Consider the following 19607-nt stretch of genomic DNA (forward strand, 5'->3'; position numbering starts at 1 on the left):
TACTGTTTTTTTTTTTTTGTTTTTTTTAATATATATATTTATGTATTTATTTTACCATTTTAATTTGAACACTTCAAGATAAGAAGAAAGAATAAAACAATGATAACATTACAAGGATCAATATATCCCGCGACCCTGAAAAAAGGAGCAAAAGAGTCAGAAAATGGATAGATAGATCAATATAGGAATAACATAAATTGTCTCATGGAAAAAACAACATTTTTTTCAAAATGAAGCAGAAAGAAGCCATGTTTATATATAACGTTTAAAAAATAATAATCTTGTACCTATAAAAAACAAAATATGTGCAAATTTATAAAAAAATAAAAAAAAATAAAAAACGTATTTAAAGTAATTTTTGCACAATTCTACATCTTAAAGCACAATCTATGGGAAGCAGACATGTTCGGCCAGACGTGACATCAAATCATTGATTCTGGTGCAGTATTTACATAATTTATCACCTATTTTCATTGATATTCCCCTTTTATTTATGCTTTTGTAGGGCTTTTCCCCACATTTTGTTTAATAAAGGTTTTTTTTTTTTTTATTATTATTATTTTTTTTATTATCACAACAGACAACACATGCATTGGAGCTTCTTTGGACGTGTATGAAGTTGTTATCGTGAGCTCTTCTTGCGCATTGGAGCAGCCACAGCCGGCAGTCGGCTCCTGTGTTTACATACAACATGAGACAAAGATAACTTTGCACAACATGGTTTAGTAGCAAAAAAATCCACTAGAGAAACATAAAAAAACAAGTCTGTGACGCCACTGGCAGCGCTAAAGCGACACCCTTCGTCAATGAATCTTTTATTTTGAAAATGCTTTGACGCTGCATTGGGGCGTGATTGCTGTCAACTTGGTGCTCCCCCTCTGGTCCAATCCGTGTGGATCTGACCGCTTCCTGATGTTCTTCTCCGGGATGGCGACACCCAGCGGCCGCCATGATGAACTGCAGCTAGCTGAGCGCAGCATCCTTGTGTGTCTGTCAGTGTTTCCTCCGCTGCTCTGACCCCCCCCACCCCCATCACAGCTAATGAGGACAGAGTCTAACGCAATGGCCTCGTAATAACACAAGCAGCTTTTTTGTGCTATATATCGTTCAAATAGCGATGAGTCTCCGCCGGAGGAGTTTCCTGACAGCACCTCAGAGCCGTGTGCTGCTGGCGGCTGGATCACTGAACACACCCCGCTGAGTACCCCGATATTTGTTCAAGGGGAATAATGGCTGCACAGGAGCCGTCTCCACCATCTTCCCTGGAAGGCAACAAACCCGGCTTCCCAAAGAAAATCCTGGCCAACGGCCCGGAGGACAAACATCTGTGCAACTCGTGTCAGAAGATCCTGAGAAGGCCTCTGCAAGCCCAGTGCGGCCATCGCTTCTGCTCCTTCTGCTTCAGCAAAATAGTGAGGTGAGCGCCGTCATGGTTGCTAACGGAGCGGGGAGCTAGCTGCCCGAACCAGCACCGAACCTCCTCTAAATACCGTGCCTGTAAATGATTACATTTTATGCGCTTATTACAGCACATAATGCTGCTATTAAAGCCCACGTATTATCACTCAAACATGCGGTGTCTTCACTATAACCTCTAATGTATTTGTTCACCGCTCAGTGTGTCTGTGTCAGTGCTTGAACAGCTGTTTTTAACTGTGGCGCCTGGCTGGGCAGTAAAGGAAATTATCCAGATTTTCAGAAGGTTAACTTGACTTTGTGTGATATATAAACCTATTATCAGGTTGGCATGCGCGCCGAATTATTTAAAACACATACATAACTATGAAACAATCATAAATTAGACACTTATATGTGTAGATATTAAAATAAAGCACGGTAACATTAAAATGAACGTTTTTTTGTTTGAACCTTCGCGTCACCCTTGACAGCAAAGCAAAGCATTTTCTGGCCAGTTAATACTAGTATTTTTTACTTTTATCATTTCATTTCACAAAGCACAAACAAAAGTGATTATTAATCAAAGTCTGCAATATAAAAGTAAAAATATTAGTATTTAATAAATACATTGTTTTGTTTACTTTGAATAACGGTTCAGACACAGAGAGAGTGAGATCACCAATTTTTATCTCTCCTAGTGCGCATGTGTGTGATCTCACCACAATTTATTTATTTATTTATTTATTGCACCGCCTTTTAGCTGTTTTCATGCAGCAATAATTTTTTTTAATCATAAAAAAAAATTCCTTTATTAATAAATGTGCAAACTTTTGCTAAAACAGGAAACAAGAACTGTTGTAATGGTCCATTTATGATCAAAAGAGTACACTAAATGATGTTTGAGACTACATTATGTAACATTTTAAGCATATTTACACGTAATGTATTTTACTGTGAGTATTAAAACTAAAGGATCAAGTGTAATAAAGCTGTTGTTACACTCTTATAGTCACTTTTCGGTTGCTCGTGGTGGTTATAGGCTTGTTTCTTCTATACTTGGTTAAAAAAAAAAACAAAAACAAAAAAACATCTATTTATCTTCAGATACACTTAGGATTGCAATGCAGTGTAAATAGTTATATGAATAATAAACAACAACTAAATACACTAAATTACACCAAAAAACACACACACTGAGAGAAAAATACTATTACCAGTCCAGTAATACACACGATGACAACAAAGACTGCACTAAATGAGAGAAAAAATACACAAGATCGCTACAAAATACACAAAAAAACAAAACAGAGAAGCATACAAAACGACACTAAAAAAACACACACACACACACACTGACAGAAAAACAACACACAAAAATGACAACAAAAACACACACAATAAGAGAAACATTTACTGAATAATAAAAGGAACAGACAAACAACAACAAAATACACAAAATGACACCAAAAACACACAAAATGATGCTAGAAATGACCTTGTTTAGAACATCATGAACTGAAAATACAAGGATCAGTCTTGGTCTCACATCAAGAGATGACCGGAAATGATAAAACCTATAAAATAAATCTATTCCGGAGACACTAAACACTGTTTCATTCCACTTATTTATGAAATGGGATTCTTTAAAATGTGTGCTAACACTCATTCATTCCATCATTATGCTCTATGGTTGTTTTTTTCATAGAATTCTGAGTAAAATGTTGTAGTCGGACAAAGGGGGTACTTGGATTCAGAAATAAGAGAAATTGGGTACTTGGATTCAGAAGAGAACCACTGATCTAGTAAACTAAAATGTAATCTATTTCTTCAAAGCTCAGTGAGTTGCCATGTGTATGAAACGCACTATACAAATACATTTGCCTTGTATTATTCCCACATGGTGATTTCTTCTGATTGGTTCATTAAACATCATGCCATGTTCTTTCCTGAAAGGTTAACCATTAATAGGACTAAAATAATTTTGAATAGTTGTTGTTAGTGCTGGGCAAAAAAAAACAAAAAAAAAAAAAAACATCGAGATTTATCGAATTTGTAGATAAAAAACGAATTTTTATTTTGCAAATTCGAGTTTAAAAAAAAAAAAAAATGTAATTTAATTTTAATTTAAATTTTTTTCAGACTTTTTCGCATTCCGTCTTTGTGGGTTACCGAAGCGCGATGTCAGCCAGCCTCCTCTTTGTTTACCCTTTGAGTAGGCTATATGTGTGCCACAGGCATGTTTCATTTTTATTCGCACTATGCTGAGAAGCTAAGAGAATAGTTGATTATTTTTTAATTGTAATGCTATAAAATATGTAGTTATCTGATTTCTTAATCAGAAAATTTAAGCTACCGTGAAGTTGATGTTGCACTTTTGCTCAAACCTGGGTAAAAAGTTTGAAATTGTTGAATGACAGAGCCTCATTTACTTTTTATTTTGGGATTGTTCTTTGCATTTTAACTCTTGAGGACAATCACAGCAATAAAGTGGCACTTTTGACAATAAATCTGATGTCTGCAGTTATTTTTAAGTGCGTTGAAAAAAAAAAAACTCAAATTTTTCTTTAAAAAAAATTGGAGATTGTTTTTAGACAAAATCGTCCAGCCCTAGTTGTTGTCTTAATTTTCACATTTTAACTGGTTTTCATTGATTTAATCATATTTGCAGTCATCTTGCTTTAACTCACATCAATGACTTGTCTACTTTTAGTTAGATGAAAAAGTATAGTTGACTGGTTTTCAACCACAGTGATTGGAGTTGTTGAGATTTCCTGGTTAATAAAATACATTTGTGCAGTGATCTTGCACCCTGTAAAGGATCTGTGTGTTTCTTTTCCTTTTTTTTTTTAAAGTTCTGGTCCTCAACAATGCAGTGCATGCATTAAAGAAGACTTATTTGAGGAACCAACCTCGATCCTCAAGCAAGGTGGTGTAAGTACCTTCTGCCATGTCTACGACTCAATAGCCTAATGCTGTGTTTGCACCTGGGTCAGGTAGGGGAAGGAAAGGTCTGTCATAGGGCTGCAAGACTTATCGATATCGAATCGCAATCAAAGTTTCGACCACTGCAATAACGTAATCTCAAGTTTGAGTGATGTTCACCAATCAGAATGGTGGAGTCTTGCTATCAGAGTCAGCTGGAGCAGATAAATGGTCTGAGTTTCCATAAAGCAGATCCTAAAGTGTTTAGGCAGATGCTCTGTGGTTCATCCAGATTAAACCAAATATGAAAGTAGATTAAAGCTGATAATCTGGAGTTTCTGAGAGGACATCTCGATGTCCTGCCCTCAACAACTCGACCTCCTCCCACTGCATCACGGAACATAACACGGTGGCATTGATATACTGTAGGTCTATGGGTCAGGTAAGAGCCAAAATCATATTTACCTGTTTGCTGTTGTGACGCGCGGCCTTGTTTTCGTGCACAGTTCCGCACTTTGATTGACAGTCTCAAAAACAGGAAGTTGAAGCCTATTGGCTGGGCACACTCGGCGATCGTTTCCATTTGTATAGGGGTCTATAGGACGAAGGAGGGACTTATATACATTAATGTATATGAATAACCACCGACAGTAGACCATAGTAAAAGACTAGGTAGGTATTTTTTCGCATTTCAAAAGAATCATACATAAACATAGATTTCTCAGAAACTCCGGATATTAGCTTTAATGTGTTTTGTAGTAATTGGGATCGACCGATATGGATTTTTTAGGGCCGATGACGATACCGATTTTTTTTCCATCAGCCTTAGCCAATGGCCGATATGGACTGCCTATTTTTTTGAGCCGATATTTGGAGCCGATACTACTTTTGTTCCCTCAATTTACATCATACAAATTACGCAATGATGATAACAAATGGTACGAGTCTCAATTTTTAAAAAAGGAACATTTATTGAAATTAACAAAGGTGAGGTAGAACGACAAGCAAAAAATATTTAACAAATATTAAAAACAGGTGACGTTGAGCAGGAACAAGTAAAAAATATTTCTGCTTTCTGTAAATAATGCGGATCGGCGAACGCAGCAGCCCGCATCAGCCGATGCGATACACATAAAAACCCAAACATCGGCTGATATATCGGTCTATCACTAGTTCTAATGTGGGGCAATTTGAGCAAGAATATGTTGTTTGACAGTCTTCAAGTAACATGACTTCCTTCATTCATCATTTTAGCAGTTTATGCATTTAAATGTAACAAATATAAAATTCGCAAATCGAATCGCAATCGCAATATTGGTCCGAAAAATCTCAATTAGGATTTTAGTCCAAATCGTGCAGCTCGACTCTGGAAGCAGCCTCTTTTGAGTGTCAGAAAAGCAAGATTAAGTTAATAATTTTTTTTTTTTTTCACACACAACAAACTCTGTGTGAGTCCTCATGCAGATGATACACTGCTTTAGCTTTGCTTCCCTGCGATCAAACCTGCAGGAGAAATTGGAGCTAGAGGCGAAAAATGAGCTCTGCATTAGTTTAATCAGCGCTCACGTAACTTTACCCGTTAGATTAACACACGTAACTTTAGCCTTTAGACTAACAAACGGTCTTCCTGTCCAGGCTTTTCCTGATAATGCAGCTCGGAGGGAGGTGGAGGCTTTAGCCGCTGTTTGTCCCAACGAAGGATGCACGTGGACGGGGAACATCAAAGAGTTTGAGGTGCACGTGTGGATTTATTTACTCATCTTCACAGAGTTAATTAGTCACATAAGTCAATAACAAATATTTAACGTGGTATTCAACGTGAAAACAACAACACAAAGTATCAGTACGGAGCGAACAGTTAAGTTGTTTCTCACAATATTATGAATATTTATAATCAGTGTTTCTATTTATAATAAATGTTAAACAACACAGAGAGACAGATACAAAAACCTACACAAAAACCTATAAGAACAAAATACAAGCATTTACTGTAAATGAATAGCCAATGTTGCATGACAGTGTAAAGCTTATTCTCCCTAATAGTGTTTATCAAATAGGGGTACGCAATGGCACTACAGGGGGTACTTGAGAGAGAGAGAGAGAGACGGGAAAATGAACAAAGTGTCAATGTTGGTCTCACCCCAGCTGTGAGATGACTGGAAATTATAAAAACTATAGAAATAAATCTATTTAGGAGCCACTAAATCAGTGTTTTTCAACCTTGGGGTTGGGATCCCGTGTGGGGTTGCCTGAAATTTCAGAAAAATCAAAACACATTTTTGAATTTTTAAAAAAATTAAATCAAAATCTTAAACAACTGTATTTCTATATTTTCACCTTTTGAAATATAATATCTAGTTCAACCGAAGTGCAGCAAAAATAAATATCTGAGCTCAAATATGATCAAAAACTAGTTCTAGAAATTAAATGTCTTTGGGGTCACCAGATATTCTTGATATCAAAATGGGGTCACTATCCAAAGGTTGGGAACCACTGCCCTAAATACGGTTTCTTTCCACTTATTTACAAAATGAGATCATTCAGAATGTTTGTTGCCACTTGTTCAGTCCATCATTTGTTGTTTTTGAATAGTTTTCTAAGCAAAATGTTGTAGTCGGACATAGGGGTTACTTAGATTCAGAAATAAGAGAAAGGGGCTGCTTGAGCCAAAAAAATGTGAAAACCACTGCCCGAATATATACTTTACATTTATATTATACTGTCATAATTCCACTAAGCATAACAAACTATATCAGACCTGGGCATCTGGTCGCCCCCAAAGTAAAAGCAAATATCTCCAAAAAACATACAAAATTCATAAAAAATACTAAAAAATACTGAAAAATACAACAAAAATACTCAAACATATTAGTAAAATGTCCAAAACGAACAAAAATACACAATAAGTTACTCCAAAAACCCTTTGATTTTTCGTGTGTTTATGCTCTGATTGGTCATTATTCTAAATAATGACATGAATGATGATAGTGTGGCCCTCGGATCAGACAATTAAATTTTTCTGTCCACCCCTGTGATTGAAGTTGCCATTCTATGAACTACTAAGTCCATCCACTGTGTTGCACATTTAAACAGTAAAGCACGTAAACTTACATTTAATATGACAATGGACCTAAAAGCATAGAATAAAATGGCAGAAAACACATTATAAAAAGCCTCCCTGGTGCTTGTGCAAACAATAAGGCTGCTGCTATAGAACAGCATGAACTTTTCCTTTGTGTTCCTGCAGGCCACCCACGAGGGACACTGTGACTTCATGATCATCCTCTGTCCGTCCTGTAAGGAACTGATGAGAGCCAATGAGCAGGAACGCCACAACGAAAGGGAATGTCCGGAGCGGACGCTCAACTGCAAATACTGCAAAGAACCATTTCTACTGAAGAACATCAAGGTCAGGCTTCACTAATGTTCTGTTTGAACGGGAAATTATGATGACAAAAGTGCTGCTGGTTTTGGTGTTGCACACTAAAGGTTTAGGGGTATTAAAATGTGTGCAAACGTCACTCCATGCGCTAATAAGGGGTACAAACCCCAGGGAATCAGGACTGTGCATCTTCTGCGCGTCACAATGCGCCCACAATACATTTAGTGCATTTCCCTCTGATGAACATGTAAAGTAGGCGGATCTCACAAGGGAAGCAAAAACATGGGTGGATGAAATGCAAATAAATTAATGTAGTGGGCGCAATGTAATTCATCAAACTTGGAACTGTTTGCGGCGACTGTTTTATGCACCGAAAATAGTACGACCCACAGGCAGGTGCAAACTCACACACAGATCATGGCTGCACTGAATGTTGACACAAAACACAGCAGAGAAGAAAAAAGGCTCCAGTTAACCTTTCTAGTATAAGAAAATAATTTAAATAAAACATTCGTCAATATTAACAGCCACTGATTAAGAAAATGCTGAGTAAATGTGTGTGTGAGGGAGAGAAAAAGCTGGACACCTGAGGCAGAGCATGTGGAGTAGTACTACGAGATTAATTTTGTCTTCTTTTTGAAGATTCAGTTAAGTTGAGGTTTAATTTATTCAAACAAAGTTTTTCAGAAATTCTTATCTCACGACATGTTTCGACTGTCAACTGCCAGTCTTCGTTAGAGGAGTTCTGCTGATCGCCTTTGATGGTTCCTTTGAAGTTTCACTTGACTTGGTTATTTCATAATGTTATTTCCCATTTTGTGCACCAACCCTGTTGCTTCTTTCAGGCTCACGACGAAATCTGTCCAAAGTATCCAATGATATGCGAAGGCTGTGCAAAGAAAAAAATCCCCAGAGAAAAGGTAACACATTTTCTCACTGGTTTTTTTTTCGTAACCTCTCATAATCCTGTGACACAATGATTTCATTTTATCATTCTGCTCGGTGCTCGATTATACAACCAACCCAACAGGTCATCATTAGCTTCTTTCATTTTTGTTTTTGTTTTGCAGTATGTGGACCATATTAAGTTCTGCAGTAAATTTAAAGCACCATGCAGATTTCATGTTGTTGGCTGCGATACGTCTGTAAGTAGACTTTTTTTTTTTTTGGTCATAAATGCTGTGTGTTTGTGTGTGTCAGTGATGAAACAACAGAATCTTAGAAAGATTACCAGTCATTTAAAAAGTGCTAATAAATAATAAGTTAAGGTTTAATTTATTCAGGCCACTTTTTTTCAGGAAATTTTCTTTGATCTCTAATCAAAGGACACATCAAAGTCATCACCGGGGAGATCAAAGTAAACTACCTGAAAAAAGTTGTCGGAATAAATAAAACCTTAACAAAAAGAAGATACAATGAACTTGCTGGAATTTAAAAGTGTCTAATCCGACATCGCAGGCACTTTGATTTTCATGTCACTGAAGCCTTACTTCAAACAAAGAACTTCTGACTCACAGAAAACACACTAAGTGTTGCTTACTTCCTCTATTTAATTTAAGTTGGACGAAAAACTCCAGGGGGTGGAGTCCTGGTGTGTTGCATGTTCTGAGTATACAAACCTTGCAGTAACATCTGCGTTAGTTGGAAATAATCTTTCGTTTCAATTACAATAATCTGTTGCTACACGCTAAATAGATTTTTAAATTATACATAAAGAATCAAGCGCAGTTTTGAATAGTTACTTTTCTTTGCACTTTAATATAGGAGGGTGTAACTAATAATTGGATGCAGGATGACTCAGAGTGTAATGATAACAAACATTGACCTAAACCTCCCCAAATTTGATTGTCTGGGCCTTGAAAACATGACATTACTTAAATAAAAGTGTTTGTTTGAAGGTGGTGCAACTGCTGCTGTTTCATCATGTATATTGAGAAACACATCAAGACCACATCCACACAGGAGCTCTTCTGTTTCAACTCATCATGCATGTTAAACCAAGCTGCACCTCAGGCCTTTGATGTGATGACTTCACGTGGTGTAAAGTTCAGTTTTCATCCCCATTATTTGCTTCACTGTGAGCTTCTATGATTTTCCTTCTCTGTGTCGATGTTTCACGTTCGTCTGCATGAGTCATGACAGATTGAGGCTTTGGTTTTTATCATTGAAGTTGTTTTTTTGTCTTCATCTCTTTTCAAAACCAAGGTGGAGAAGGAGAAGATCCATGACCACGAGCGCCAGTGCTCCTACGAGCACCTGAACCTTCTCCTGCACTTCATCATGGGCATCAAGGTGAGCTTGGAGAGTTTACAGCCGCAGAGTCTGGAGGTGGCCAGTCACAGGCTGCAGGAGCTCCACCAGTCCCTCAGGGACCTGGAGCTGAAGATGAGTCAGCTGGGTGGAGGTGGTGCAGCTCCCGTGCAGGGTGCGTGCGCACCGACCGTGGCTACATCCTTCACGCCGCTGCCCGGGGCCGTCGGCGCCGCCTTAGAGCTGCAGCTGCAGAGGGAGAAGACCAAGGTGGCCGAGCTGAGCCGGCGCTGCCAGGAGCTGGAGGCCAAAGTCAGCACGTTTGAGAACATAGTGTGTGTCCTCAACCGGGAGATGGAGCGCTCCAGCACCACCATGGAGGCCTACAACCGCCAGCACCGCCTGGACCAGGACAAAATTGAGATCCTCAACAACAAGGTGACAAATAAGGGGAGAAAAAACACATTTTGTGTGAGCCAGGGTTGGGGCCAATTACATTTTTCAGTTACAATTACGTTTTTCAATTATCCATGTTCAATTACAGTTCAATTACGATTACAGTGACCAGCATTTTTTTCCAATTACAAGGAAAATACAATTGTTTTTTAACCTCAGAAAGTCAATTATAATTACATTCTCAATTACTAAAGTTCAATTACAATTAATCACAATTACTGAGCCTGAAATAAATACTGTAACCTATTAAAAGTTAACCTTCCTCTTGTGTTAGCTTTCTGTTAGCATATCTAATGACAAAGGGTCCGAAATCAGCTGTTAAATACACTAAAAACAAATATCTATCATCTAATTTCTTTCCTATTTGTTGGTTTCCTTGTTAGGCTTCCTAATCAATGAAAATATAGGTTTTAATATTTTTGGTGTGGGCGTCTAAGGCTTTTTTGTGTCAGTATACCCCGAGATTTCACTTTTATTTTAATGGTAAAATGTGGGAAAGCTTGATACGAAACAAATTTTAATAATTGTCAACTACATATGTGTAGAAGTGTACATAGAACTGTAGCATGGTTCCCCAGTTTAGCATTAAATTATAATTGACAATTTTTATAGAATTTTCATGGCAATTACAATTACAAATTAAATTATCTGAAATTACAATTTGACTATGATTACGAGAGCAACAGATTTTTTCAGTTACAGTTACAATCATTACGGCATAATTGTTATCAATGATCAATTACGCGATTACAATTATAATTGACCCCAACCCTGGTGTTAGCCTTCACGCTAGCAGCTTGGCTAATGCTGTCGGTCACACATTGCTGTGTCTCAGGTTCGCCAGCTGGAGCGCACGGTCAGCCTGAGGGACTTATCCATCGTGGAGATGGAGGGTAAAATGAGGGAGATGTCTGCAGCGACCTACGATGGCGTCTTTGTTTGGAAAATCTCGGATTTCACCAAGAAGAGGCAGGACGCCGTGGCTGGACGCGCGCCCGCCATGTTCTCTCCAGGTAAAGGCTTCCTGTGCTTTATTTCCATGTTTGTAGGAAAGAAGAGTTTTTTACAGATTCATTTGTTGTGTCTTACAGCCTTTTACACCAGTAAATATGGCTACAAAATGTGCTTACGTATTTACCTGAATGGCGACGGGACGGGCCGCGGTACACATCTGTCCCTGTTCTTTGTGGTGATGAGAGGACACAGCGACGCGCTGCTAAAGTGGCCTTTTAACCAGAAGGTAAATGACATCATCCTCATGTGACTTCAGCTAATAAAGGATGACATTCCCTCTATTGTTGTAAACCTGATGCAGTCTTTAATGCTGTAACGCAGTGGTTCTCAAATCTTTTAGGCCCAAGTACCCCTTTCTCTTATTTCTGAATCCTAGTACCGACTACAACATTTTGCTTACAAAGCAACTATAGAGCATAGTAATGGGATGAATGAGTGAAAACACACATTTTAAAGAATCTCATTTTGTAAACAAGTGGAAAGAAACAGCATTTAATGCGGTGGTTCCCCACCGTTTTTGGATCGTGACCCCATTTCGATATAAAGAATTTCTGGTGACCCCAAACACATTTCATGTTTGAGCTCAGATATTGGTTTTTTTCCCTGCATTTGAGTTGAACTAGGTTTATATTATACAAAGTGAAAGTATAGAAATACAGTTGTTTAAGATGGTGTGTTGTTTTCATTTAAAAAAAAAAAAAGAAGAATAATAATTAAATCATTTCAAAAATCTATTTACATTTTTCAGAAATTTCAGGCGACCCCATGTAAACTTCAGGCAACCCCACATAGGGTCCCGACCCAAAGGTTGAAAAACACTAATTTAGTGGCTCCCGAATAGATTAATTAGTGAGGATGCAGGAGACATTCTCACTATTGTTATCTGTTTTTTTCTTCCGTTGGTCATTAACTGCTCCCACACCGTTTGTCTGATTTGGACAAATAAGCTATCAAAACGTTCAGAGAGTTCCCAAGATGTATGCTTGTACTTTTATCATTTGTAACTTTTAAACTTTTTGAATTATTAATTTTATTTGTGAAACTGCGTTGGCTTTTTAGCTCAGATCCCATGTTTAGAGTGGACAGCTCATTAAGCTATAGTGGAGCTGCACCAGTTTCTTTTTTTTTTTTACCTTAAAAACTTTGCAAACAAATTACAAACCATTCAACCTTTAACGTGTTTCGCTAATACGTTTCAACCCATTTCAACATTTTTCAACCTTATTGCTAATGTTAAGTTAATGCTAATGCTATTTTAGTGCTAATGCTAGGATAATGCTATTGCTCGGTGAATGCTAGGTTCATAAGAATGCTTGACTAATGCTAATGCTTGGTTAATGCTCTAGCTAGGCGAATGGTTAGAGCTAATGATAGGTAGATAGATTATTTTATTGTCATTCAACGTAACATCAGAGATGCCCTGCACAACAAAAACATTTGGATAAACAATGAGAATACAATAATAAAAAGAATAAAAAAGATAAAAACCAGATCAGAGAAGGATGCCGATAAATGAATGTCAGTGAATGTTAATGTTAGGTTAGTGCTAATGCTTGGTTAATGCTAATGCTAGAATAATGCTAATGCAAGGTTATTGCTATTGATAGGTTAATTCAATTCAACTTTATTTATGCAGCGCAAATGACAAAAAAGTAATTTCAGTGTGCTTAACAAAATATAAAGTCCATAGTAAAAAAGAAAGAAATATATGACGTAAAATCCTGTTTTTCAACCTCAAAAAACCAGTTTAAAACAAACTACACAGAAAATTATGTGACAAGTGTTTTAACTTTACAGTTTGACCCACATCCCATCTGCTACCATTGTGGAGGTGGGGTTTATGACCTATACTGCAGCCAGTCAGCAGAGGGAGCTCTAAAAATAAAATCTTCACTCCACCGGGGAGCTTGTCCCGTCCATTCTTTTTACAGTCTATGGTACCCCATTTGAGAAACACTGCTGTAACACATCATGATGCAGGCATGGAGCAGGATTTATGAACAGGAACTGATACTTGTGCAGGTCACCCTCATGCTGTTGGACCAGAACAACAGGGAGCACATCATCGATGCCTTCCGGCCTGACATCTCTTCCTCGTCCTTCCAGAGACCCGTCAGCGATATGAACATTGCCAGCGGTTGCCCGCTTTTCTGTCCCCTCCCCAAGTTGGACTCCAAAAACTCCTACATACGCGACGACACCATCTTCATCAAGGCCATCGTAGACCTCACAGGGCTCTAGACGAACACACGGGGCCAAAAATCAGCTCCACTTCAAAAGGCTTTAAATGTCGCCGACATCTCTCCGAGGAGGTCTGTAAGTTTGTTCGGTTTGAGTGTTTGGTAGCAATGTGCAAGATGGGAGCTGGTGGTTTTGGGCTTCCAAACTTCCCCAGCTGTTGTTACCATTTTACCGAACAAACTGGGTTCTTATCCGACCAGTGATTACCTACCAAAGTGACAGAGGAGCGAGAATCCGGCTGACGTACAAAGTGACTGAGCCTCAAAAAGCATCAGAACGAACCGAAAACATTCCAAGACGTGTGTAGATCATTGATTGTGTCAGGAGTCGTCTCAGCCATGGCTGTCACTAACCCACAGCCATCAGTATTTTTTGCACCTTAACCAAGGCTCATCATGTTCAGTTTTACTCGCAGACATTGAAATATCACTGAGAAAGTCATATTTTTTTAATCAAAAACCAAAACTTGCATTAGAAATTGTGCGGCACTTTCACAGCGAATGAGATGTATTTACTTTTTTTTTTCAAAGTTCTGTTCACAAAATTTCACAAAAAATACAAAGACTAACACAGTTAAAAAATATGTTCATATATTCTTGTCAGTGCTTGTTTAAAAATATTTACACATCACTCCTATCTTAACTTTCCACTTCAAAATAAAAGCCCTTTTTTATCCTACAAAGTTAAGTTATTGACCTACTTATTGGTTGTGAAACTTGCGACCACACAGTTTGACAACTTTTGGTAAATGGATTGTTTCCGAAACATAATCCAGGTAGATAAACATTCAAAACTAAACCGTATTTATTCTAATCCTACCAAAATTCCCTCCTGATGTTTTCAATTCGATTTTTTGTTTATCATTTTGAGCTTTCCGTTCATTCCAAACTGAAAGTAATGAGCCTTAGTGTGGTGTGATTGTAGCCTCCAAACACAGTCATTGGTTACCGAGGTGGGAGACGCTGGTGAACTGCGTTACATACATTTGGTTTCCCAATCAAGCTTTTTTTTCTTCTTTTTTTTTTTAAATCGCTCTTTGCATTTACGAGGAAAGGATTTCAATAACAGTGTGACACCCATTGTAGCCTTCAGAGTATATTGCTCAGCTTTGCACACAGTTCTGGGTGCCGTTGGATTATTGATATTGAACTTGTTTACGGTTTCTTAACACTTATACCTCCGACTGCGGAGTCCTGTGTTCATTGGTAATCATTTGTGGTGGTGGACATTGCTTGAATTCCATGAATTCTGAGTGCAGTATTTCAGTTTGTGTGTGTGTGTTGCCTGCCTGTCTGTGTGTGTGTGTGTGTGTGTGTGTGTGTGTGTGTGCCATCCATTTGCTGTCAGTTGCACTGTTAGTTTCATGTTGGCACTGAGGAAGATGCGCCACAGCTCGTAACAGTTTCTGTGCGTTTGTTTGGCTGAGAAACATAAACCCTCTAATGGAAATATAACATGTTTTAATGGAACATCTTACAAAGTATTAATATCATGAGGTTAGACTCACTAATGCAGTCACTAGTCTAAAGTCAGACTCCGCCTTTATCTGGAATGACATTGTTTTGGGTCTGAAAATAAAAGTGTGACAGAATTCTAAATGAGGTTGGTTTCAGTTCTGCAGAGCCCCTAAACTAAAAAAAATAAAATAAAATAAATGCAAGTACGTTACGTTAAAACTAGAGCCGGACTGATATGGGATTTCTGGGGCTGATGTTGCGGGCTAAAAAAAAAATGCTGATATTCCATTAATCCTATATACGTATGTTTTTCAGTACCTTTTACATTTGAGCTTGCCTTTTAAAATCTGGCCACGGACACCAGAATAAAACTAATCTCGTTTGGCTAAATCTGGCTCATTTACAGCATGTCTGTTTATTAGTGTGTATTGGCCCTTTTAAATAATCAATACATTCAAATATCAGTTGAAATGAGAACATTTATGAACACATGATCAATACTGTACACGAACACAAATTCTTATATTACCCAAAAGATGATTCAAGACAAAGAAGATGGACACTACTAAATAAAACTAAGGTACTTATCAACATAAGGACTCTAACACACTAATAAATTAGAAAATGGCAAAGATACCACAAAGCAGAGAGACACAAGCTCTACGCAGCAAAAAATGTAATACAGTGGTAGGTTACATATTGACCAATGTTGATTAATCGGTTAAATGCTATTATCGGCCTGCCGTGTAATCGATCAGCCTCTAGTTTAAACTTTAAAGTCCGTGTAAAGCAGAAATAAATGTGTTTTCTACCACAAAAACATGTCATTGACCACTAAGCCAAATTTGAAAGATGAAAAAAATCGCTAAGTATATAAAATTAGGTCTAATATGATAGAAAAACAAGCACTTCTCTATGCTCTGAAATGCTGGGGGTGTGTCAGTTAGAGGCGTTGGAGCCACGCCCACGCACGGAAAGGGTACTGCCTCTATGTATTAACCCTTTTGGAGTGTATGTGAAAGCGGCTCCAAGGTCGATAGTGCATCCAAAACTGCGCACGCTAGAAGTGAAAAACAAAATCACCGTATAAAAGAGCTAATTTCATGGAAAATATGGCACCAGTGGATGCATTTTATTCCCCCGAGTCCGAATATGTGGTTTGTTTTTGGCTACGGGGCGAATTGTGCTGACTGGAGGCCGCAGAAGTTGGGTGTGCTTCAGCAGCAGAGTCAGGTTTACGCTAATGAGGGCTCCGTTACGTAACGCCCTGATTTCTGACACGCCCATTAAATCGTGAACACAGAAAATTGAAACATATTTTGTGAAGCCATAGCTCCACAATTACATTCTAAATGGTAAAATGGCTTTGTACATGTTTTAAGGAATACATTTATGACCTATTTAATGAGTTTAGAAGAAAATGTCAGAATTTGCTTTACGCGGTCTTTAAAAACTTTGCTTGTGAAAAGGTTAATGCGATGAGTGGGTCAAAGTTTTGTGCAAGCGCGCAAATACATAGAGAAGGTTACAGGGAATTGATAGCTGTGATGTTAACCACGTACACATCGACATGGTTGTAATTTCGCCCCCTATGGTCACCAATTATGATGAGTCACAATTGTAGGTGCAACACCGGCATCACTTCCATCTAACCTACTCTAAGTATTTAAGTGTTTGCGCATTTAAAAAAAAAAAAAAAATTATATTTTAACTTTAAAACATAGCAAAAACACTGTAGCCATACTATTGACAAAACAATTGTGACAATTTTAAAAAGGCTGAATCAAAGTTTATACCCCGACAAACAACAAAAAATAAACAGAAAGTAAACAACTACCGGAACGATCCAATTCAGAATTAAGTGACCTGAAAATAATTAAGGGGTCTTTCAAAATTTAAGTAAAAGTAAACCTGAACAGCATATTTAGATTGGATACTTACATTGTTTTAAAAAAGCTTTAACATATTGAGAGAAAAAAAAAAAATGTGAACAATTTTTTTTGCCAAAATTAGAATTAAATCCTACAATTTTTATTTTTTTTATCTTTTTATTTTTAAACCAAACTTAATCTAAGGAAATTTAAGGGATGCAAAATCTAAATCCAGAAATCCAATCTTGCATAAAATGTTGAACCGCTCGCATAAAACCGTCTGCGTGGTCACGTAGAAATTACAAAAATGAAAATTTTACATATTATTATGTCACTTTAGAGCATTTTTCCCCCTTGGCTTCAGCCTGAAACTAAGATTTATTTTGATGTAGAATAGAAGAATAAAACCGACCATAATGAAACCCACCCACTGTCTCTGATCCTTACGTGTTATATTTCCATTGGGGCGACAGAAGCCAAACTGAAGCAGAAAAACAGTGAATGTTGATGTAATTTCCTTCTATTTTAAGGCCTCACACATTTATAAACTGACCTACTTTATACTTAAAAAATAAGTGCCTGTATCTTGTTTTTTTAATTTGTAATATTTACCAAGCTCTTTGAGTTCCCGATGTGCTTTTTCTGCGTGTTTGCCAAAATGTAAAACTTCCTAACTGTGCAGTGTATTTAAGAAAGTGTTCCTATTTTTAATTCAATTCAACTTTATTTATATAGCGCAAATTACAACAAAGTCATCTCTACGCAGCTCTTTTACTTGATGTGAGTAAGAATGTTTCCCTTAAAACAAGTGAATGTTACCAGTGGTCCGAATTTCAACCAAACGCACCCAACATCCTTTTAAACTCTTCAACGTGCTTTGAAGCCTCTCTGTGCATGAGATGTTTCAAACCTGTATATATTACGCTCCGGTCCGGATTATAGACCAACACTTTATTTTCTTAATGATTTTATGATCCCAATTCACCTTAGTCCTGGTGGCGCTATGGTGTTGATGGTTATGGGCATGACTTCTTGTTAGTTAGCGATGGTTTAATGGTGATGGTGGTTTATACAGTTTGAGTGAGTCAGTGATTATGCTTTGGTTCTAAAGAAATCAATGAAAAACAACAACAACAAAAAAAGGCATATTCGGAACACCAACACAATATACTGTAATACAACTTAATGTGCATAGCGAATCAGTAACCACTGCTTTTCAAAGCTAATATCAGAAACAATGTTGCACTTCCAGGCTCTATCAAACTATATATAACAAGCAAAATGTTTTATATTTAAGGGGTCCTAAATTATGATTGAAGAAAATAACAATTATCACATTGAAGCATATGTTATTTCTTCAAAAACGTATAATTAAAGCCCCCCTATTCAACATTAAATTAAAATTAACGTAAGTTTGTGCATTTACACGATTAAATAGCAAAATCTATTCTATAATCAACTGCGACAACTGGATGATAACAATGAAAAAAGAAAAGTGAGAGTGTTCGAAATTGAAGTGAAACAACCTACAGTTACAATCAACATAAAAAAAACACAAAAAAAACCAGAATTAAACTGTTTTTATGTTGGAAACATTGAATTTAAATAGGAAAAGGACAAAAAGACCCATTCAAAACCCTTTAATTTTGCTACCTACATTTTTGGAATCCTTGTTCTAGCCTTTAGCCACAGCTTTTATTATGAAGGGTTACAAGGGGAAGTCTGTAGACTGTAGTGTGATTAAAAAGTTGAGCCATATGTTTAACGTTAAGTCCTTTATCAGGTGTATTTGATCTTTACCAGAGGAGCTTGCATCTAAACACATGAAGCAGCAGCAACAGGAATAAGGTGGATTTATATAGAATATATGAGTATTTGGTTATTTTGAATATAACATATCTAAATAATGAATAGACTATGTAATAAAGAAAAGGAAGAGTTTTTAAAGCATGGTGCGTTTGGGTGAATTACAGGAGGTGGTGCTGCAGTCTGAGCTCCCTCAGGTTGCAGCTTTTGCTTATTCATACATCCCCTCATCTATTTGATTGCAGTATATACTCTGGATGCAGTTTTTTAATTTTTTTATTCGTGACCGCAGGCTACGAAAATATTCTGCTGCTACATCTCTGACCTGACACGAGCCGTGTGTGCACGACCACCGTTTCACTCCGAGAAAAACATGATGTGGGTTCATGTGGCACTTTTTTTTTCATCACAAAAGGGCTTCGCATCACTTTTCCATCAGTTTAAATGTCACTCACAACAGCCGGTTGATGTTATGCTGTATCAGCGACTCGTAGGAAATGCCACACTGCCTCACCGTTGAGAAAAAGAAAGAAAAAAAAGACAATTATTGTACAAGCGCTGTGTTTTTCAAACATGACTTCAGACGTGTCAAACTGAAGCACGTCGGTTTGATGTTTGCTTTATTTATATCTTTCTCCGGTTATGGATTTCTCTCGAAAGCCCGTGTTGAGATTAAGATGAAGACCTTTCATCTGCAGCAACAAAATCAAAACCCGCAGTCCTTTCTCGTTGTTCTCTGCTACATTGTGTGGTTAGTAAGTCGTGTGTTAGTAAAATCTTTGTACTTCAGATGATTTTGATTTAATAAAG

At 37.4% G+C, this 19607-nt stretch overlaps 1 protein-coding gene across 3 annotated transcripts; it reads left to right on the forward strand.

Moving 5' to 3' along the window:
* Positions 1-980: 980 nt before the first annotated feature.
* Positions 981-14184, forward strand: LOC114469681 (TNF receptor-associated factor 2-like). Of its 3 annotated transcripts, XM_028457420.1 has the most exons (10): positions 981-1417; positions 4251-4329; positions 5956-6054; positions 7568-7729; positions 8548-8622; positions 8773-8847; positions 9908-10390; positions 11244-11421; positions 11500-11648; positions 13445-14184. In XM_028457420.1, exons 1-10 carry the CDS (start codon positions 1230-1232, stop codon positions 13661-13663), a joined length of 1707 nt encoding a protein of 568 aa, XP_028313221.1. In that variant the 5' UTR covers positions 981-1229; the 3' UTR covers positions 13664-14184. The 3 variants fall into 3 exon arrangements, with proteins under 3 accessions (XP_028313221.1, XP_028313222.1, XP_028313223.1); XM_028457421.1 differs by lacking the exon at positions 8773-8847; XM_028457422.1 differs by lacking the exon at positions 5956-6054.
* The last annotated feature ends 5423 nt before the right edge of the window (positions 14185-19607 follow it).

The sequence above is a fragment of the Gouania willdenowi genome, chromosome 9, assembly GCF_900634775.1.
Source record: "Gouania willdenowi chromosome 9, fGouWil2.1, whole genome shotgun sequence".
In the NCBI taxonomy this organism is placed as follows: Eukaryota; Metazoa; Chordata; class Actinopteri; order Blenniiformes; family Gobiesocidae; genus Gouania; species Gouania willdenowi.